Source organism: Hypanus sabinus, chromosome 14, assembly GCF_030144855.1.
Source record: "Hypanus sabinus isolate sHypSab1 chromosome 14, sHypSab1.hap1, whole genome shotgun sequence".
Classification (NCBI taxonomy): domain Eukaryota; kingdom Metazoa; phylum Chordata; class Chondrichthyes; order Myliobatiformes; family Dasyatidae; genus Hypanus; species Hypanus sabinus.
This window is the reverse complement of record NC_082719.1, coordinates 64,947,877-64,963,726: the sequence shown is the minus strand read 5'-3', so window position 1 is coordinate 64,963,726 and position 15,850 is coordinate 64,947,877. Positions and strand designations below refer to the sequence as shown.

The 15,850-nt window shown below is 38.7% G+C and overlaps 1 protein-coding gene across 4 annotated transcripts in view; it reads left to right on the top strand.

Moving 5' to 3' along the window:
• LOC132404824 (zinc finger SWIM domain-containing protein 6) overlaps positions 1–6,422 on the top strand; it is a 178,487-nt gene extending 172,065 nt beyond the window's left edge. For 2 of the 4 annotated variants that reach the window (XM_059989336.1, XM_059989338.1), the window contains exons 14-15: positions 3,349–4,190; positions 5,309–6,422. In XM_059989336.1, coding sequence (XP_059845319.1) covers positions 3,349–4,190; positions 5,309–5,359 — 893 coding nt within the window. In that variant the 3' untranslated portion in view covers positions 5,360–6,422. Of the gene's footprint in view, positions 1–3,348 lie in introns of all 4 variants that reach the window. The other 2 variants (XM_059989339.1, XM_059989340.1) reach the window with 2 other exon arrangements.
• Positions 6,423–15,850: the final 9,428 nt, after the last annotated feature.

The following is a 15,850-nucleotide window of genomic DNA, read 5'->3' as shown; positions in this document are numbered from 1 at the left end:
CCCACATTAGGAAACATCCTCTCCACATCCACAAGCAAGAGAAAATCTGCAGATGCTGGAAATCCAAGCAACACACACAAAATGCTGGAAGAACTTGGATGCTGCCTGGCCTGCTATGGAAAAGAGTGCAGTCAACATCTTGGCCCGAAATGTCAATTGTACTCTTTTCCATAGATGCCACCTGGCCTGCTGAGTTCCTCCAGCATTGTGTGTGTGATGTCCTCCATTTCCATTCTATTATCTAGGCCTTTCGATATTCGATACCACCCCCCCCCCCACCCCCGTTCTAAGCTCAAGTAAGTACAGGCCCTGAGCCATTAGAAGCGCCTCATATGTTAACCCTTTCACTTCTGGGATCATTCTTGTGAGCCTTCTCTAGACCCTCTCCAGTGCTAACACATCCTTAGGGAAGGGGCTCAAGATATCACCAATGACCCCACGTTGTTAAGGATTCACACTAGGGAAGGTGAAACATTATAAATCTGGAGAATGGGATGAGAGTGGTGAACGGACTGTAAGATGGAAAATGCGAAATAATCTGTATTGGCATGTGGAATATGAATGATGTATGAATTTCGTACAGCATATCTTGTATTATGAATGTCAAATTTATGTCAGCTTTTGTTGTGCTGAAATGTATCTTGAGGGTATTTGATTACAAATCACAGAGCTTAATAAAATGAGCAAGGTTGGCGATTGAAAAGTTACAAGCCCTACTTCAAGCACTGAGGCTCTGAGTTGAACCCCATTTGGGTTTTGGATGGTGAATGGTAAAAAGAATTTGGAAATCCATCACAGCTGCAGAAAACAGCTCACCAGCTTTTCCACGTCTCACAACAGAGGGAAATACTCATCTCCCGTTCGGCCTCTTTTTGATCCCTTTCCCATTTTGGCTGAAACAGGAGACTGTGCACTGCCTATCTTGCTGAAGTCTGAGCTGTAATTGCAATTGGCTGCAGTGATCTGATACAAAGAACAGTCTTATTGGTGTAACCTTCTAATCATCTGTGACAAATTAACCAACATTGTCCAAAATAAAATGTCTCCTGTTAGGAAAAGATTGCATTAACGAATAAAGTTCCATGAGCAGAGAAGTTAAATTATGTTGAAATTCGTTATAAATGCTAGAAAAAAAAAGGAAAGGTAAGATAAGAGTGAAAACCAGAGTACAGGTGGCCCCCGTTTTTCGAACGTTCGCTTTACGACAGCTCACTGTTACAAAAGACCTACATTAGTACCTGTTTTTGCGAACCAAAGAGGATTTTTTGCTTTTACGAAAAAAAGACGCCTGCTTTATACATGTGTTTACCCGAGAAAGACTACAATGACCATGAAGCCTTGTGCGGGCAGTAGTTTGCACATGCGTGTACGTGCACATGCCAATTTTTTTTCCTCCAAATCGATTTTGGCTCGCTGTCTTCCTAAGTTTAATAAGTGAAACTACACCGCACATACAACATTTCTACTTTATATAGGGTGTATATTTATCATATCATTTCTGCTTTTACTATGTGTTAGTGTTATTTTAGGTTTTACGTGTTACTTGGTTTGATTTGGTAGGTTATTTTTTGGGTCTGGAAGTGCTCAAAAATTTTCCCATATAAGTTGATGGTAATTGCTTCTTTGCTTTATGACATTTCGGCTTACAGACGGTTTCATAGGAATGCTGTGCCTTTGGATCGCGGGGGGAAACCTGTACTTAATGTAATCACATGGAGGTTATAAACCAGAAAATAGCAAGGCATTGGATATCAAAATGAAATGGGGTTATATGAAAAACAGTTGGAGAAGACAGTGCCACCCAGGAATAAAAGACGCACACAAAATGCTGGTGGAACGCAGCAGGCCAGGCAGCATCTATAAAAAGAAGTACAGTCGCTGTTTCGGGCTGAGACCCTTTGTCAGAATTAACTGAAAGAAGAGATATTAAGAGATTTGAGAGGGCGAGGGGAGATCCGAAATGATAGGAGAAGACAGGAGGGGTTGGGGTGAAGCTAAGAGCTGGAAAGATGATTGGCAAAAGGGATACACAGCAGGAGAAGGGAAAGGATCATGGGATGGGAGGCCTGGGGAGAAAGAAAAGGAGAGGGGAGCACCAGAGGAAGATGGAGAGCAGGCAAGAAGTGATTGTGAGAGGGACAGAGGGGAAAAAAAGGGGAAAAATAATAAATATATCAGGGATGGGGTAAGAAGGGGAGGAGGGGTGTTAACGGAAGTTAGAGAAATCAATGTTCATGCCATCAGGTTGGAGGCTACCCAGCTGGTATATAAGGTGTTGTTCCTCCAACCTGAGTGTGGCTTGATCTTGACAGTAGAAGAGGCCATGGATAAACATATCGGAATGGGAGTGGGACATGTAATTAAAATGGGTGGCCACTGGGAGATCCTGCTTTCTCTGGTGGAATAAAAGAGTAACTTTAAATGTGTGGCAGAAGTAGTATACATTTTGATTTATCTTTTTTATAAATCAGGAGTTGAGAATGTAGATGGGGATTTAGAGGAGCTGACATTGTATCAAAAAGTGGTTCTGTTCTTTTTTAAAAAAAGACTTAAGTGAGTGAAGACTTTCATGACTGCGGTGAAGAGTAATTTTCCTTAAATGTTCAGGTTGTCCACTTTCTGATCCAACTATACAATGTAACAATTATATACAAAGCATACAAAGTTTTAAAAGACCATCATCTTGTTCCTGACATGATGGCCCTCGGCAAATGGCCAGAATCTATGAAATGAACCAACATTAGTAAATATTTAAAAATTCAGGAATTAAACACAGATCAGCAAAGAATATTTACAAGCTGAGTCTCATTTGGGGGAGGAAAAGGGTTGTTTTTCTTGTGCTTAATTATATAGATAATAACTTTAAAATTCCATGGATATAGTGATTTTCAGAAACTACATGATGGCACTTTTAGAGTTCTGATTAGTATAGAAGTAATGGTAAAGAATAATGAGCACTACCTTGGCTAGAGAATTTGATTGTGCACAGGAGCCAGGATAAAGGTGAGTGGGGTGGGGGGGAGAATCTCAGTAGAAAAAAGTGGAAGTCATTTACCTGGAGAGATCAGTTCTGGATTTGCTTTTCCTGAATTTAGCAATCTTTAAAATTTGCATAGTATATTTGAATAAGAGTGAGGCTTCATTGTATCTGATCCTATAAATTACTCTGTTCCTTTGGCCACACCTGACAGAAATTGCAACCATTTGAAATATGTAGAATATCTTGCAGACTTTAGTGTAATTGTGTACTTTGAAAGCTACTCTGTATTTTGTAGGTAAAAAATACCATGATCTTTTTCTACAACTTTAATTGCATATAACTAAAACTACTTTTCCTTGCCTTTTTAGGAGTTTATGCGTTGGATAGCATTATGCAGAGTTGGTTTACACTATTTACCCCAACTGAAGCCACCAGTATTGTTGCCACTACAGTAATGTCCCACAGCACAGTTGTAAGATTGAACCTGGACTACAACCAACGGGAGAAACTAGCTAGTAGTGCAAGGACACTTGCACTGCAATGTGCTATGAAGGATCCTCAGAACTGTGCACTCTCAGCACTAACCCTCTGTGAAAAGGACCATATAGCTTTTGAGACTGCTTACCAAATAGTTCTAGATGCTGCCACGACTGGTATGAGTTATACACAGCTCTTCACAATTGCTCGATATATGGAGCACCGTGGTTATCCGATGCGGGCCTATAAGCTAGCCACTCTAGCAATGACACATCTCAACTTGGGTTACAATCAGGATACACACCCTGCCATTAATGACGTTCTATGGGCATGTGCACTTAGCCACTCCCTTGGGAAGAATGAACTTGCAGCTATTATACCTCTTGTGGTTAAAAGTGTTCAGTGTGCTACAGTACTTTCAGACATTCTACGTCGGTGCACTTTGACCACACCAGGAATGGTGGGACTCCATGGACGAAGGAACTCTGGGAAATTAATGTCACTGGACAAAGCACCACTCAGACAACTCCTGGATGCCACTATTGGGGCCTATATAAATACAACACATTCACGGCTGACGCACATTAGTCCGCGGCACTATAGTGAGTTTATAGAGTTTCTAAGCAAAGCCCGAGAGACCTTCCTGATGGCTCATGATGGACACATTCAGTTTACACAGTTTATCGACAACCTGAAGCAAATTTACAAAGGCAAAAAGAAACTCATGATGTTGGTGCGTGAGCGATTTGGTTGATCAGCACGCTGTGGTATCTTTTTATTGAGCCTGCCTTTGTATCCTTTTTAACTTAAAAAAACCAGAGCCACACCGGTATTATATGTGTATAGTAACAAACAGTCCACAAACTTTAACCCTGTTGATTGTGAGATTTGTGTGTGTCTTTTGTATGAGAGAAAAGAGGAAAAAAAGAATCAGTTTACACTGAGTACATGTTGTCAAGTGGCAATAGCCCACGTCGCTCCTGTCCTTCATGTGTACATTCACAGCCTAAGAGTATGGCTTTAAACCAAACAGACACCTCCATCCTAAGTGATAAGTACCTCGTATGGATTCAGCTTTACTCCTTCATCACTCATCCCTACATATCAGTGTATTAAAAATACAAGGCTGAATACGTGGCTTTGCAGTGCTGTTCACCCAGAAGCATGGCACACATTGCTCGCGCATGTGTAATTAGCGACTGTCAACATACATTCTCAGGGATTTATCAAAGAAAGAATGAGAGCATTTATTGTACTGTATATATTATAGTATATGTCTGAATATTGAAAAAAATATACGTAACATTTTAATTTATAAAATATTCTATGTAATGCAAAATACTTGAAGCTGCAGTAGCTTGGTATAAAAACATATCAGAAGGACTAAAATGCGCCTTGCTTCAGGTTGGCTCAGGTGGAGAATTATGTGCTGGGCATCTATGCAGAGCCACCACCTCTGTTGCATGATTGGACTTGATATCTAGTCTGAGAAAATAAAATTAAATAGAGAAGAAATCTGCTTGTGACGGACACCACAATAAAGAGGGACAAGAGAGAGAAAAAAAAACATTACAGCCAGAGCAGTAAGCCTTAGCATTAAAAGTATTTGCCAGAATTGGGCTTTGTGCCTCCTAGTCTAGAAATGAATTAAACAATTTAAGATATCCTTGAAAAGGTTGAATTGCGTGTTTTACAAAACAGAAAAGATGTTACAGTAGGCCTTTGCAGTGGTTATAGTGAAATGCTACTTATGTGCTCATAACATATATTAATCTGCATTGGGAACTGACTTTGTGCAGGACAGGAAGTTGCTGTGTAGTAAGACTGTTCTACTTTTTTTTCCTCCTATAGAATTCCTCAAGAGAGAACAGCCTTCTATCTTGCCTTGTCTTAACGCTTTAAAAAAATAACCAAACTGGACATCTAACTACCAAACTGTTCATTAAAAATGACTTTGGTTTCTATTTTGAGTCTTTAATTTAGCAGAACTGTTCTGTATCTTGTGCTTTATGAAAGAGTTTTTATGTTGGGTGCAAAATGTTACTATTGTCACTTGTTCCTTCCACTAGGGAAAATGCTAGAGGTATGTTCTGTAGCCTTTTTTGCTGTTTAGGAAAAGAAAATTATAATTTCTTGCTCACCATTTTATTTATTATATTAGGTAAAAGATTGTACTTCATTGCCCGTGTAAACATGCTCTTGAAGTTTAAAAGTAATTAAGATTTGATACACTGATATCAATTTATTTATGTAACTAAATCACTGTTTTATAAACTTGTTAATGATTCAACAATTTTTTTGTTTTGATTAAAATTAGTTTTTTGAAAGTTAAATGTCTCTGTGTACAATATATATAAATTTACCTGTGAGCTTTATTCTCTACCAAATAACTTGTGATCAATTATGTGAACATGTTTTTGTTTCAACTTATGCATATATTCTTTTCTAGTCTCACTTCTGGAATTGAAAGTGTTTTACTTGAACTTGTGCTGATTGGTCTTACAGAATGTTACTAATTAGACTTGTAAGTGCAAACTACAAGGAAATGTCATAAGGTTATGTCAAAATTAAGGTATAATTTACCTAATTGATTTTTACCTCATCATTATAATTGCTGTTTCTAAATGTTACTTTTTATTTGAAAACTGAAGACAAAATGATCAATGAATTGCAAAGTGGCCAACAGTTTAGCACTAATTACCTTTTTCATCTATAATTGTGATTTTGCCCCTAAAAGCTGCAAAGGTTTCAAGAGCTATCACTACTGGACTTTCTGGTGAACTGCAACCTCTTCAGCTTAATCTGGAAAACAAAGAATTGCTTGTGTGGAGAGCAGCAAATCTACAGGCATTCCTGCTGTGCCGTTATTAAAGAGGATCTCTATCGTTTTGTGAACTATAACCGAGCCTTGTTATCTGCATTTGAGCTGTTTAATGCTCTGGAACAATGGTGATGTTGTGACCTACAATTTGTTTTTATCATAAAATTATGATTGGTAATAAAATAAAAACTCAAGTCTGTTATATATTTACAGATATGCTATGACTCCTGTAGGTTGTAGCCAGTTTCATCTAATGTCTTTATTATAAATAATGTTGAAGTAAATGGCTTCATTTAGAATATGTCACTAGTGGGTTCAAATTCCTAATTAATTATTCAGCACCCATATCTCTTGCCTTAATTAGTATAAAAACAATGAGTATCCAGTATCCAGCTTAAACAGAACTCAAGTGCTGCTTTTAAAGCTTTTAGTTTATAACCTCATTCTCACCGGACCTCCACTTCTTTCCCTGCCCAATCAGCAAGTTGAGTAATAACCACCACTGTTACAATTGCCCTGTTTTAATGTACTGACGTGCTGAATATGGTGATCTTCGTTGGCTACAGTGTGAATGTTTCAGAACACAAGCTCTTGAGAGATGGACAGATAGTTCACCTCATTGATTACGGGAAACAGTTAGTGAGTGTTTCCAGTTAAGAGTTGTAGAAAATCTCCGGTCTAATTGATGTATTGTGTATTTGTTGTGGGAGGGAAGTAGGAAGCTGGGATATTGCTACTAGGCAGATTTTCTTTGCATTTGGGACCTAACAGGACCTACAGCCTTAATACAATTTGCTTTTTCGGAAAAAAACACTGCCTCTCAATATAGTAAGGGATTCAAATATGCCACAGTAGTGTAGTGGTTAGTGCAATACTATAGCAGCTGGGGCGTGGGAGTTTGGTTTCTGTAAGGAGTTTGTATGTTCTCCCATGAAAATGTGCGTTTCCTCCGGGTGCTCCGGTTTCCTCCCACTGTCCAAAGATGTGCCTGTTGCTAGGATAATTGGTCATTGTAAATTGTCCTGTGATTAGGCTAGTGTTGAATGGGTGGGTTGCTGGGCAGTGTGGCTCATTGGGGCAGAATGGCCTGTTCTCTAAATGAATATATCTTCCTGGTCTGCATCATAGATGAAATTTGTTTGAGAGACATGGACACTGTTGTTAATGTCAATGCTATTACTGATCGGTAATTGCCCTGAGAAACAGGTGATGAGCTTGACCCATGCATTATTTTTTTGTGAATATACTCCCTCTCTTTTTGAGAGGATTCTAGGATTTATTACTAGCCATATTGAACAGCGATCTGGTCAGGGTGGTGTGCTGTGTGGAGGTGATCTTGCTGTTAGTGGAGTTGCCATGTGCCAGGGCCTTGGTGTTGGAAATTTCCGGTTTTGGAATTGCCCTAGCTTGTAACTATGCATTTCTACTTCCTGTGGAGGATGGAGCAGGGTTCAGGCTGATTTATTGGTTGCTTTGTCCTGAGTGGCACTGGGCTTTCTTCATCTCGTGGGTGAGACATTCCTAAATTAATAACTGAGTTTTAGTGGAAATGCTGTGGGATATTGGGTGCTACGACACTTGCTGCAGAATGTTAGGACAATGGAAGTATCATCTGCCCTGCCTTCTTATCTGAAACTGAGCCACTGCCTTCTGAGAACCCTAAACCTATCTCATGATTCCTTTCAATGTAATTAACATTTGCGATGTTGTACAAAGTGATTAACCACTCCTTGTAGTTGTACTCCCAATAGGCAATGCATATCTTTCAACTACAATCCCTAAAATTTGCCTCAATTTTCAAAACCAGTTAAGAAGACTGCAATTTTAAGTCTTCTGGGGTCCTGCAGGAAATAAATTTGTGTTTAAAGCAAGAATTTTTTTTACATTTGATGTTTCTGATTTACTGTAAATATTTGTATGACTGTAGATCTAAGTGATTTTGGCTCTCTAGCTAGTATTTTCTTGTATATGTTTGGTAAAAGGCCCCCATTGTGGGGGTGCAGTGCTATCCCATTAAACTGGACAGAGTAAAGGAGGAGAGATGGAGCTGTTTTAAATAACTGACCATTCACTTCAGGAGTATTTCTGCTTCCTCACACTCGGGGAAATAAAGGCAGTAAAAGTCCTCTGCTGACAGCAGCTCCCTAAGCACATTTAAAAAGGAGATGCCAGCTTTGATCTATCCTTGGAGGGAGAAAACAAAGCATAGGCTCCTATTCTGTTCAATCTCCCAAACTATCAACATTTGGCCTAAATTATGGCACTAGGCAATTTAATCTGAAGCAAACCTTTCATACATTAATTCACTGTTTCTTGTTTGATAAATTAAAAACCTTGGCTTTTGGATCGAGTAGGCAGAGAAAATCAATTTTTACCATGAACCTTTGACCTTATTTGGAGTGAAATACAGTGACCTGTTACAGCTTTTGTTTCCCACCATTCCGGAAATTCCACCAGGCATTTCCTGTTGTGACTTCTGCTTTTGTCTGCCTCGTGATTTTTAACATCAAAGGCTCATGGCATGTTATCACATCACTATGGAGCAACGCAAAGGAAATCGGATTTGGTTGTCCCAGGAGCAAAATTTATTGGTCACTTCTGGGACAATTGGCTTTAAAAATGAGTGCTAGGTTCTGAATTCTGGTCTTTGTTATTCTGGAATACTGTTCTCACTCCTGAGTCCTGGTCCTCCAACTCAATGTTCCAATTCCCCGAAGCCATGACTTTTCTCCACAAACCATTCTCCCCCACCCCTCCACATCCCTATCCCCACTGGTCTGTCTGCATCCTGGCTTGTTATTCCCGTAAGGCCCATGAAAGTCACCTGTGATCCTTGATCACTTCATCACAGTCTACAACTGCAGGCCTTATCCTTTGTGCACAGGTCCTCCCACAAGCCCTTACTCCTTGCTCTCAACAGGCATGGGACTACTGCCCTTTCACCCAACACCCGGCCTCTTTCCTTTCAGCTCTGAAAATATGCAGTGGCCTTGGGCCTCAGGCACAATTGGAATTTGTAGCAGACATCAATGAGATAGTCATTAATGCCCTACTACAGCCACAATTGAACACACAGTTAGTTGTGCTGCAATTTCCAGGCGGTGATGCTTCAACTGTTGACCCTATTTTATCCCCAGAAAGATTCTTTCATCAGCTAATTCCTCATTATTCTGGAAGTCAGTAATAAGTGGTGTACTGCAGGGATCAGTGTTGGGGCATGGTTGTTTGTAATATCCTATGTTACATCTGACTGGGATGTGAATGTAAGTGGCCTGACTAAGTTTGCAATGATAAAAAATCTCGAGTCACAGCCAAGAAGGTCGGACCAGATCAGCTGTAAAGTTGAGCAGAGCAGTGAGTTGATGCAATTTAACTCAAAAGTGGAAGGCAATGCATTTTAGGAAGTCGAATTTTGGTAGTACATGAAGAGTAAATGGTGGCACTGTAGGAACAAGTGATGAAGAGGCAGCTTGAGTACAAATTCTTTGCTGAAACTAGTGACACAAATGAGATAGGGGAGTGAAGAAGGCAGTTGGTAGGCTTGCCTTCGTAGGCTGAGGCAAGGAGTGTAAGAGTTATGACGACATGTAGCAGCTATACAAAACATGACTTCCACAGAATCTGGAGTAACTATTTAGTTCTGCTCACTTCTCTACAAGAAGGATGTGTTACCAATAAAGTCCAAAAGAGATTTGCCAGGATGTGGCCTGGAATGAGGGTTTTGTCATAAAGAGGGGCTGTATTTATTCTCACTGGAATGTAGTAGGCTGAGGGGTAACCTAAGGAGATTTATTTATGCACAGGTGATCTTTTACCCAGAGAACACAGGGTTAAGGTGAAAAGGGAGAAATCCCAAGGCACTCTTTTTAGACGGGGTGGAGATTATCTGAAATAGAAGAGATATAGAGGCAGATATAATAACAATGTTCAAAAGGCATTTGAGCAGGTACTTGGTTCAGGAAGGCAACCTAATGCAGAAAAATGGGGCTAGCATAGATGAGCATTACAATCAGCATGGATAAGATAGCTGAAGGGGCCTATTTCTTTGTGGTACATTTCTGATTCATGACACGCATTAAAAGTGTGAGATTCTTACTTTATAAACTCGAGTACTTCAGAATTCTATCACCACTTTAAACAAATCATTCCATTTTCCCCTATCCTCCCTGTACTTCCTGGCAAATATCAGAAACACCATGATTTTAAATAATTCTTTTCCATATGTCCCTCAGATTTCCCTATCTCCCTATCACTCCATTTCCAACAGCCCTCTGACATCTTTGCCCTCCTCCAATTCTGCCCTCTTGCAGACGCTAACTTTTGTTTTTACACTGGGTCACATGTTTGGAATTTCTTTTCCAAATTACTCTGTTCCCACATCTTGTATTTTTTAAGTGATCTTTAACGATTTAAGTCAATTATTTTAATGATTTCTTTCACTGCTCAATGTCAAATTTTTGTTTAATATCAATCCTGTCAAGACTTGGGGCTTTTTTTTTCTTATTAAAGATATTGTTTAACCATGTTGCCGATTCATGAAAAATTAATATATTTTGCCTCAACCTTGTTTTTCATTTCAATTGTTAGAAAAGTCATGAATTGAGTGAAGGCTACTTGCATTACTTTTCCACAATCTAATAGTGAAGTCTTCAAAATCAAAATGTTAATGAGAGAATTTCTCTAACATGAAATATCAAATATTTTGAAACTGAAATGAAGCCACTCCTGAGCCAGTGATCAGAACTTAGATTTAAGTATTTAATTTAAGTATTAAAATATTAAAACCTTTGATCCTTGAAGCTATGCCTACTATATGAAACCATATATATTGTTGCAGAAAATTCCTCTGATGCTAATTTCTGTCAACTTCATTTGAGAATATCGAGGCATATTTTGTTGCCTTTTTTCCTGCATTGATTTTTTTTACTTCATGTTTTCCCATAAAGATACTGTGTTATTTCCCCTGCTTATTCCATGTTCCTGTTAGCTAAGTACTTCCAGTATCTTGTTTTTATACTTTTTTGTGGCTTAAATATTCACTGAATTATTTCAGTTGGTCACAAACGAGAAAGTCTATAGAAATTGGAAAATCCAAAACAACACCCACAAAATGCTGGTAGAAGTTGGAGGGTCAGGCAACATCTATGGAAAAGAATAAACAGCTGACGTTTTGGGCAGAGATCCTTCTTCAGGACTCCAGAAGAAGGGTCTCGGCCCAAAATTTTGACCGTTTATTCTTTTCCATAGATGTTGCCTGATCTGAGTTCCTCAGCGTTTTGTGTGTGTTATTTCAGTTGGTCCTTTGAAAGTCTGGCTGTCTGATGTTTTTGATTTAAGATTAATATGTATATTTACAGCACTCCAATAACACAGCTGTAGGATGTTATAAACGAGAATGATCATGGGAAATAGCCATGGGACAAATGAGTGGGCCAAAATGAAGAAAAGCTTGGTGAAAGTGACTTGAACAAGCCTGAGTTTATTTTTAGAGTGATATCTTGAATTAATTGTTTTTTTAAAACGCATTTTGCAAAATGTGTAACTTCATTTTAGCAGTGAATGAACTGAAAATAATGTTCTCACAAATAAAAAGCCTGAAATGAGCACAGCATTACTTTTGCCCTTTAGAAATATATACAATATTCTGACTGACCTTTAACAACGCTGAGAGTCTAACCAGGAAGCTGAAACCCTGTCTCTATTGAATCTGAAATTTTATGTAGCAAACAGAATTGCAGCAAGAAAAATTGCTGCTCTCAGCTACATTTCAAGTATGGTAAGTTTGATTGTCAGAGGTAGATAAAGGGTCTGGCTGCTCAAATTCTTCAGAATGGTATCAAAAGATCAGTCATGTGCAATCTGGCATTGCGAATGGAGGGCTTTGGTTGCAAAATAAGCCACTGTCGGTTTGTCCCTTGTGAATGTATGCAATCAAATTATGTTTGGTTTTTGTACACTATTGTACTGGTTACCTATTTCTGTTGTGTTGTTTATTCTGGAATTGCAGAAGTTTCTTGACTGAATTGTGCTCAACTGGAATATTTACTATTTGCTTTCCAGAAAACAATCAGCTCTTCGATATATCTGTTAAAACTAGTCAATCCATCAAAATGTCATAAAGCATTGATCTATGTTTGGTAATAAGATTTGGATCAAATATCTTCTGATTTGCTTGAAATGTTACCCAAGCCTTTTAATGAAACTTCTATATTGCAATAATTTCTACACACCATTACAATTTGGGAAATGCTGCAATTAAGTAAATTAATTTGAAGATTATGCTGGCAAGTTATTACAAGTAGCAACATTTGAAGGGGTTGTGATAATACATATAATTGTCTGGCAGACAAAGCTGATGTATCATAATTGTTCCAGGTAATATGGGACTACCAAATTATTATCTTTTCAATAAGAGTAAAGGCTATTAACTATTTTCTTCATCTACAACAACAGCATAATACATTTTGATACTGTTCAACAGGTGTCATGTTTTGATAAAAATTAGTCAAAATGAGATGTGAAGAAAGCTGGTTTATTCTGTTACTAGGTGTCAATAAACAAGCCAAGAGATTTTGTGTTTCACATATATTAATCATTAGAAGTTAAATGGACAAATATCTTGGTCCTTTTTGTCTTAGGCCTTTGTCACAAGGAAGCTGGAATACAAAGGGTAGGAAAAGATTGTCTTGGTGGGAACCCTCTATATTGCTACATTCTGTCTGGATATTGAATCGTAGGAAAGAAATACTGGCGAATTTTCAACAATCGATTTCCTTACCTTTTTGAGCCGAAAACAGCAAGTATCCATCACAATGGTTCTCGGGCTGAAACAAAGTTTTGAGAGCAGGTTTGCATAAGCATGAATTAGCATTCCCCTTTTAAAGGTTTAAATAACGTAATCCAGGTATTTAATCAAGAATTTGATTTTTTTTTAAAGAAACCAAACTATATGGGAAAGCTATTTCGTCTGGGGATATATAGACCAAAAAAGATAAAATGTGAAATTAGACCCAGTGAACTGAGTGAAATCAAGTGGTACCTTTTTTGTTCATGGAGTAGTAAAATTGTATCTATCCTCAGGGACCCCTACCATTGAGAACATGCTCTCACTGCTGCTGTCAGGAAGGAGGTACAGGATGTCAGAACTCACCACCTGGTTCAGGAACAGTTACTACCCTACAGCTATCAGACTCTTGACCAAATGGGATAATAACTTAACTTGGCCCATTACTGAAATGTTCCCTTAACCTATGGACTCACTTTCAAGGAATATTGATCTCATGTTTCAATATTTATTCCTCTTTAATTTTTATTATTTATTTCTTTGTATTTGAGTTTGTTTTTTGCACACTGGATGAACGCCCAAGTTGGTAGGGTCTTTCATTGATTCTTTTATGGTTATTATTCTATGGATTTGTTAAGTATGCCCGTAAGACAATGGATCTCGGTTGTATATGGTGACGTATATGTACTTTGAACCCGACTGTATCCTCGGGAAGAGAAACAGTGAACTTTTCAGGTTGACCTGAGTGTTCAGCTTTTCTCTTTTTTCAACCTGTGGTTCGCTCTGTTTCTCTTCCCACAAACGCACCTGACATGCTGAGTATTTCCATTATCTTTTCTCCTCGAGTTTGGGTTGTGGCAGCAGTGGGACCTGTAATGAGCCAGAGGAATTCCAACTAGGCATCCTGAAGCTGATTTTTCTTTTAACCTGTAGTTGCTGCTGGATTTTTCAGCTGAGCATTCCTGGATGGATGAGTGAAAGAGGTGTCAGAGTACCCTGACCTTTGTTTAGTTTCCAGTAGTAATCCAGCAAACTTTTGCATATTCAGAGCTGGTCAGTGGGCAGGAGTGTGACTTTGCTTTCCAGACTCTAAAACTTACTCATGCCTTTGAAACCGAAAAGGAATGAGGAGAATGAGAAGGGACCCAACAGCCTTGTGTTGGAAGAAAATACTGGTGGCGACTTTTGTTTCATCCCTTTGCACCATGAAAACTCCAGGCACTGATCCCAGGCTGGATCTCAGAGTATCTGTTCTTTGGCACTTGCCATGTGGTGCTCAGACTACCAAGCAAGATGTATGAGTTCCTACTCTGGGAAATGAGTGATCCTGTTATTTTTACATCTTCTAACAGCCTTTAGAGGGATGAGAAGAGGAAGCTTCCTCCCCAGTGCTGAGAACTGTGGATCTGGTAAAGATGGAGAATAAGCCAAAACTGCGCCATTTGCCAATTGAATTGTGAAAACCAGATCAGACACAGTTCTCAAAATGTTGGTGGAACACAGCAGGCCAGGCAGCGTCAAAAGGAAGAAGTGCAGTCAACGTCCTGATGAAGGGTCTCAGCCTGAAACGTCAACTGTACTTCTCCCTATAGTTGCTGCCTGGCCTGCTGTGTTCCACCAGCATTTTGTGTGTGTTGCTTGAATTTCCAGCTTCTGCAGATTTCCTCATGTAATGCACAGTTCTGCTGCCATATGCAGTCAAACAGTCTACTATTATTGGTTCACACATGAATAGGATGAAGTGAAAATTAGGGATGTAGAAAACATGGTCCAACCATGGATACAGAAACAGTACATTTTTGATGAAAATATGTCAGTGTCTGAAGTTAAACTTTCACTGTAAATTGGCCGCAGGCATTTGTGAACAGGTAGGTGCCAGTGTTGCTTAGGTCATCTTAGCTTTCCACATCAAATTGCTCAATTAGTAGTTAGTAATTGGCTTTATGCTTGGGCACTGAGCTGGGCTGACATATTTTCATATAGATTTGCATAGCACCTTTCACAATCCAAGGAAACACTAAATTATACAGATAATTTTTTTTAAATTGAAGAGTGGTCACCATTCGTGAAACCTGATTACAGGAGCAAAAACTGCATTGATACAGTCCCTTTCATGGCCTTGAGAAATCCCAAGCACCTAACAGCCAATGATAAAAAATTTGGTGTTCTGCCATTGTTGTAATAGCATTTTGGCCTAACTGATCGACACTAACCTAGAAGCCCATCCAAGCTAGTCCCATCCGTAACTTTCTAAACCTTTCTTATTCCTATGCCTGTCCAGCTCTTTTAATCAATACTCTCAGTACTTCTATTTTCTCTTCACACCTCCCCAGTGCTCAAGCTTAAAATATGACCATTTTAACTTAATCTTCTTTTATTCCAAAACATGAACACTTGTTTTTCTCTCCATTGATACTATCTGATCCTGCTGAGCATATCCAGTATTTTCTAATTTTGTGCTATCCTAGATTATCAAACTAAATTATAGTCAAATTATGATCTAAACTGTTTCTGGATGAACATGCAGTTATCTATTTCACTTTTGACTTGGAGTATTCTAATACTTGTCATGTCTTTCATTTAACAATAATGCAAAAATTGTTTAGTGAAGCTCAGCTTGCATTGCTGAATCAGCCATTGCCTGATATGGCAGTGATGTCTGACAACCAATTATATATTGTTTCATATTTCATTATTTAATAAAAACTCCTTGATGATGCAAAGTTCAAATCTTTCATAGAAAAATGTACAGAATTCATGGAAAAAAATTGCCTTCGTTGTAATTTTG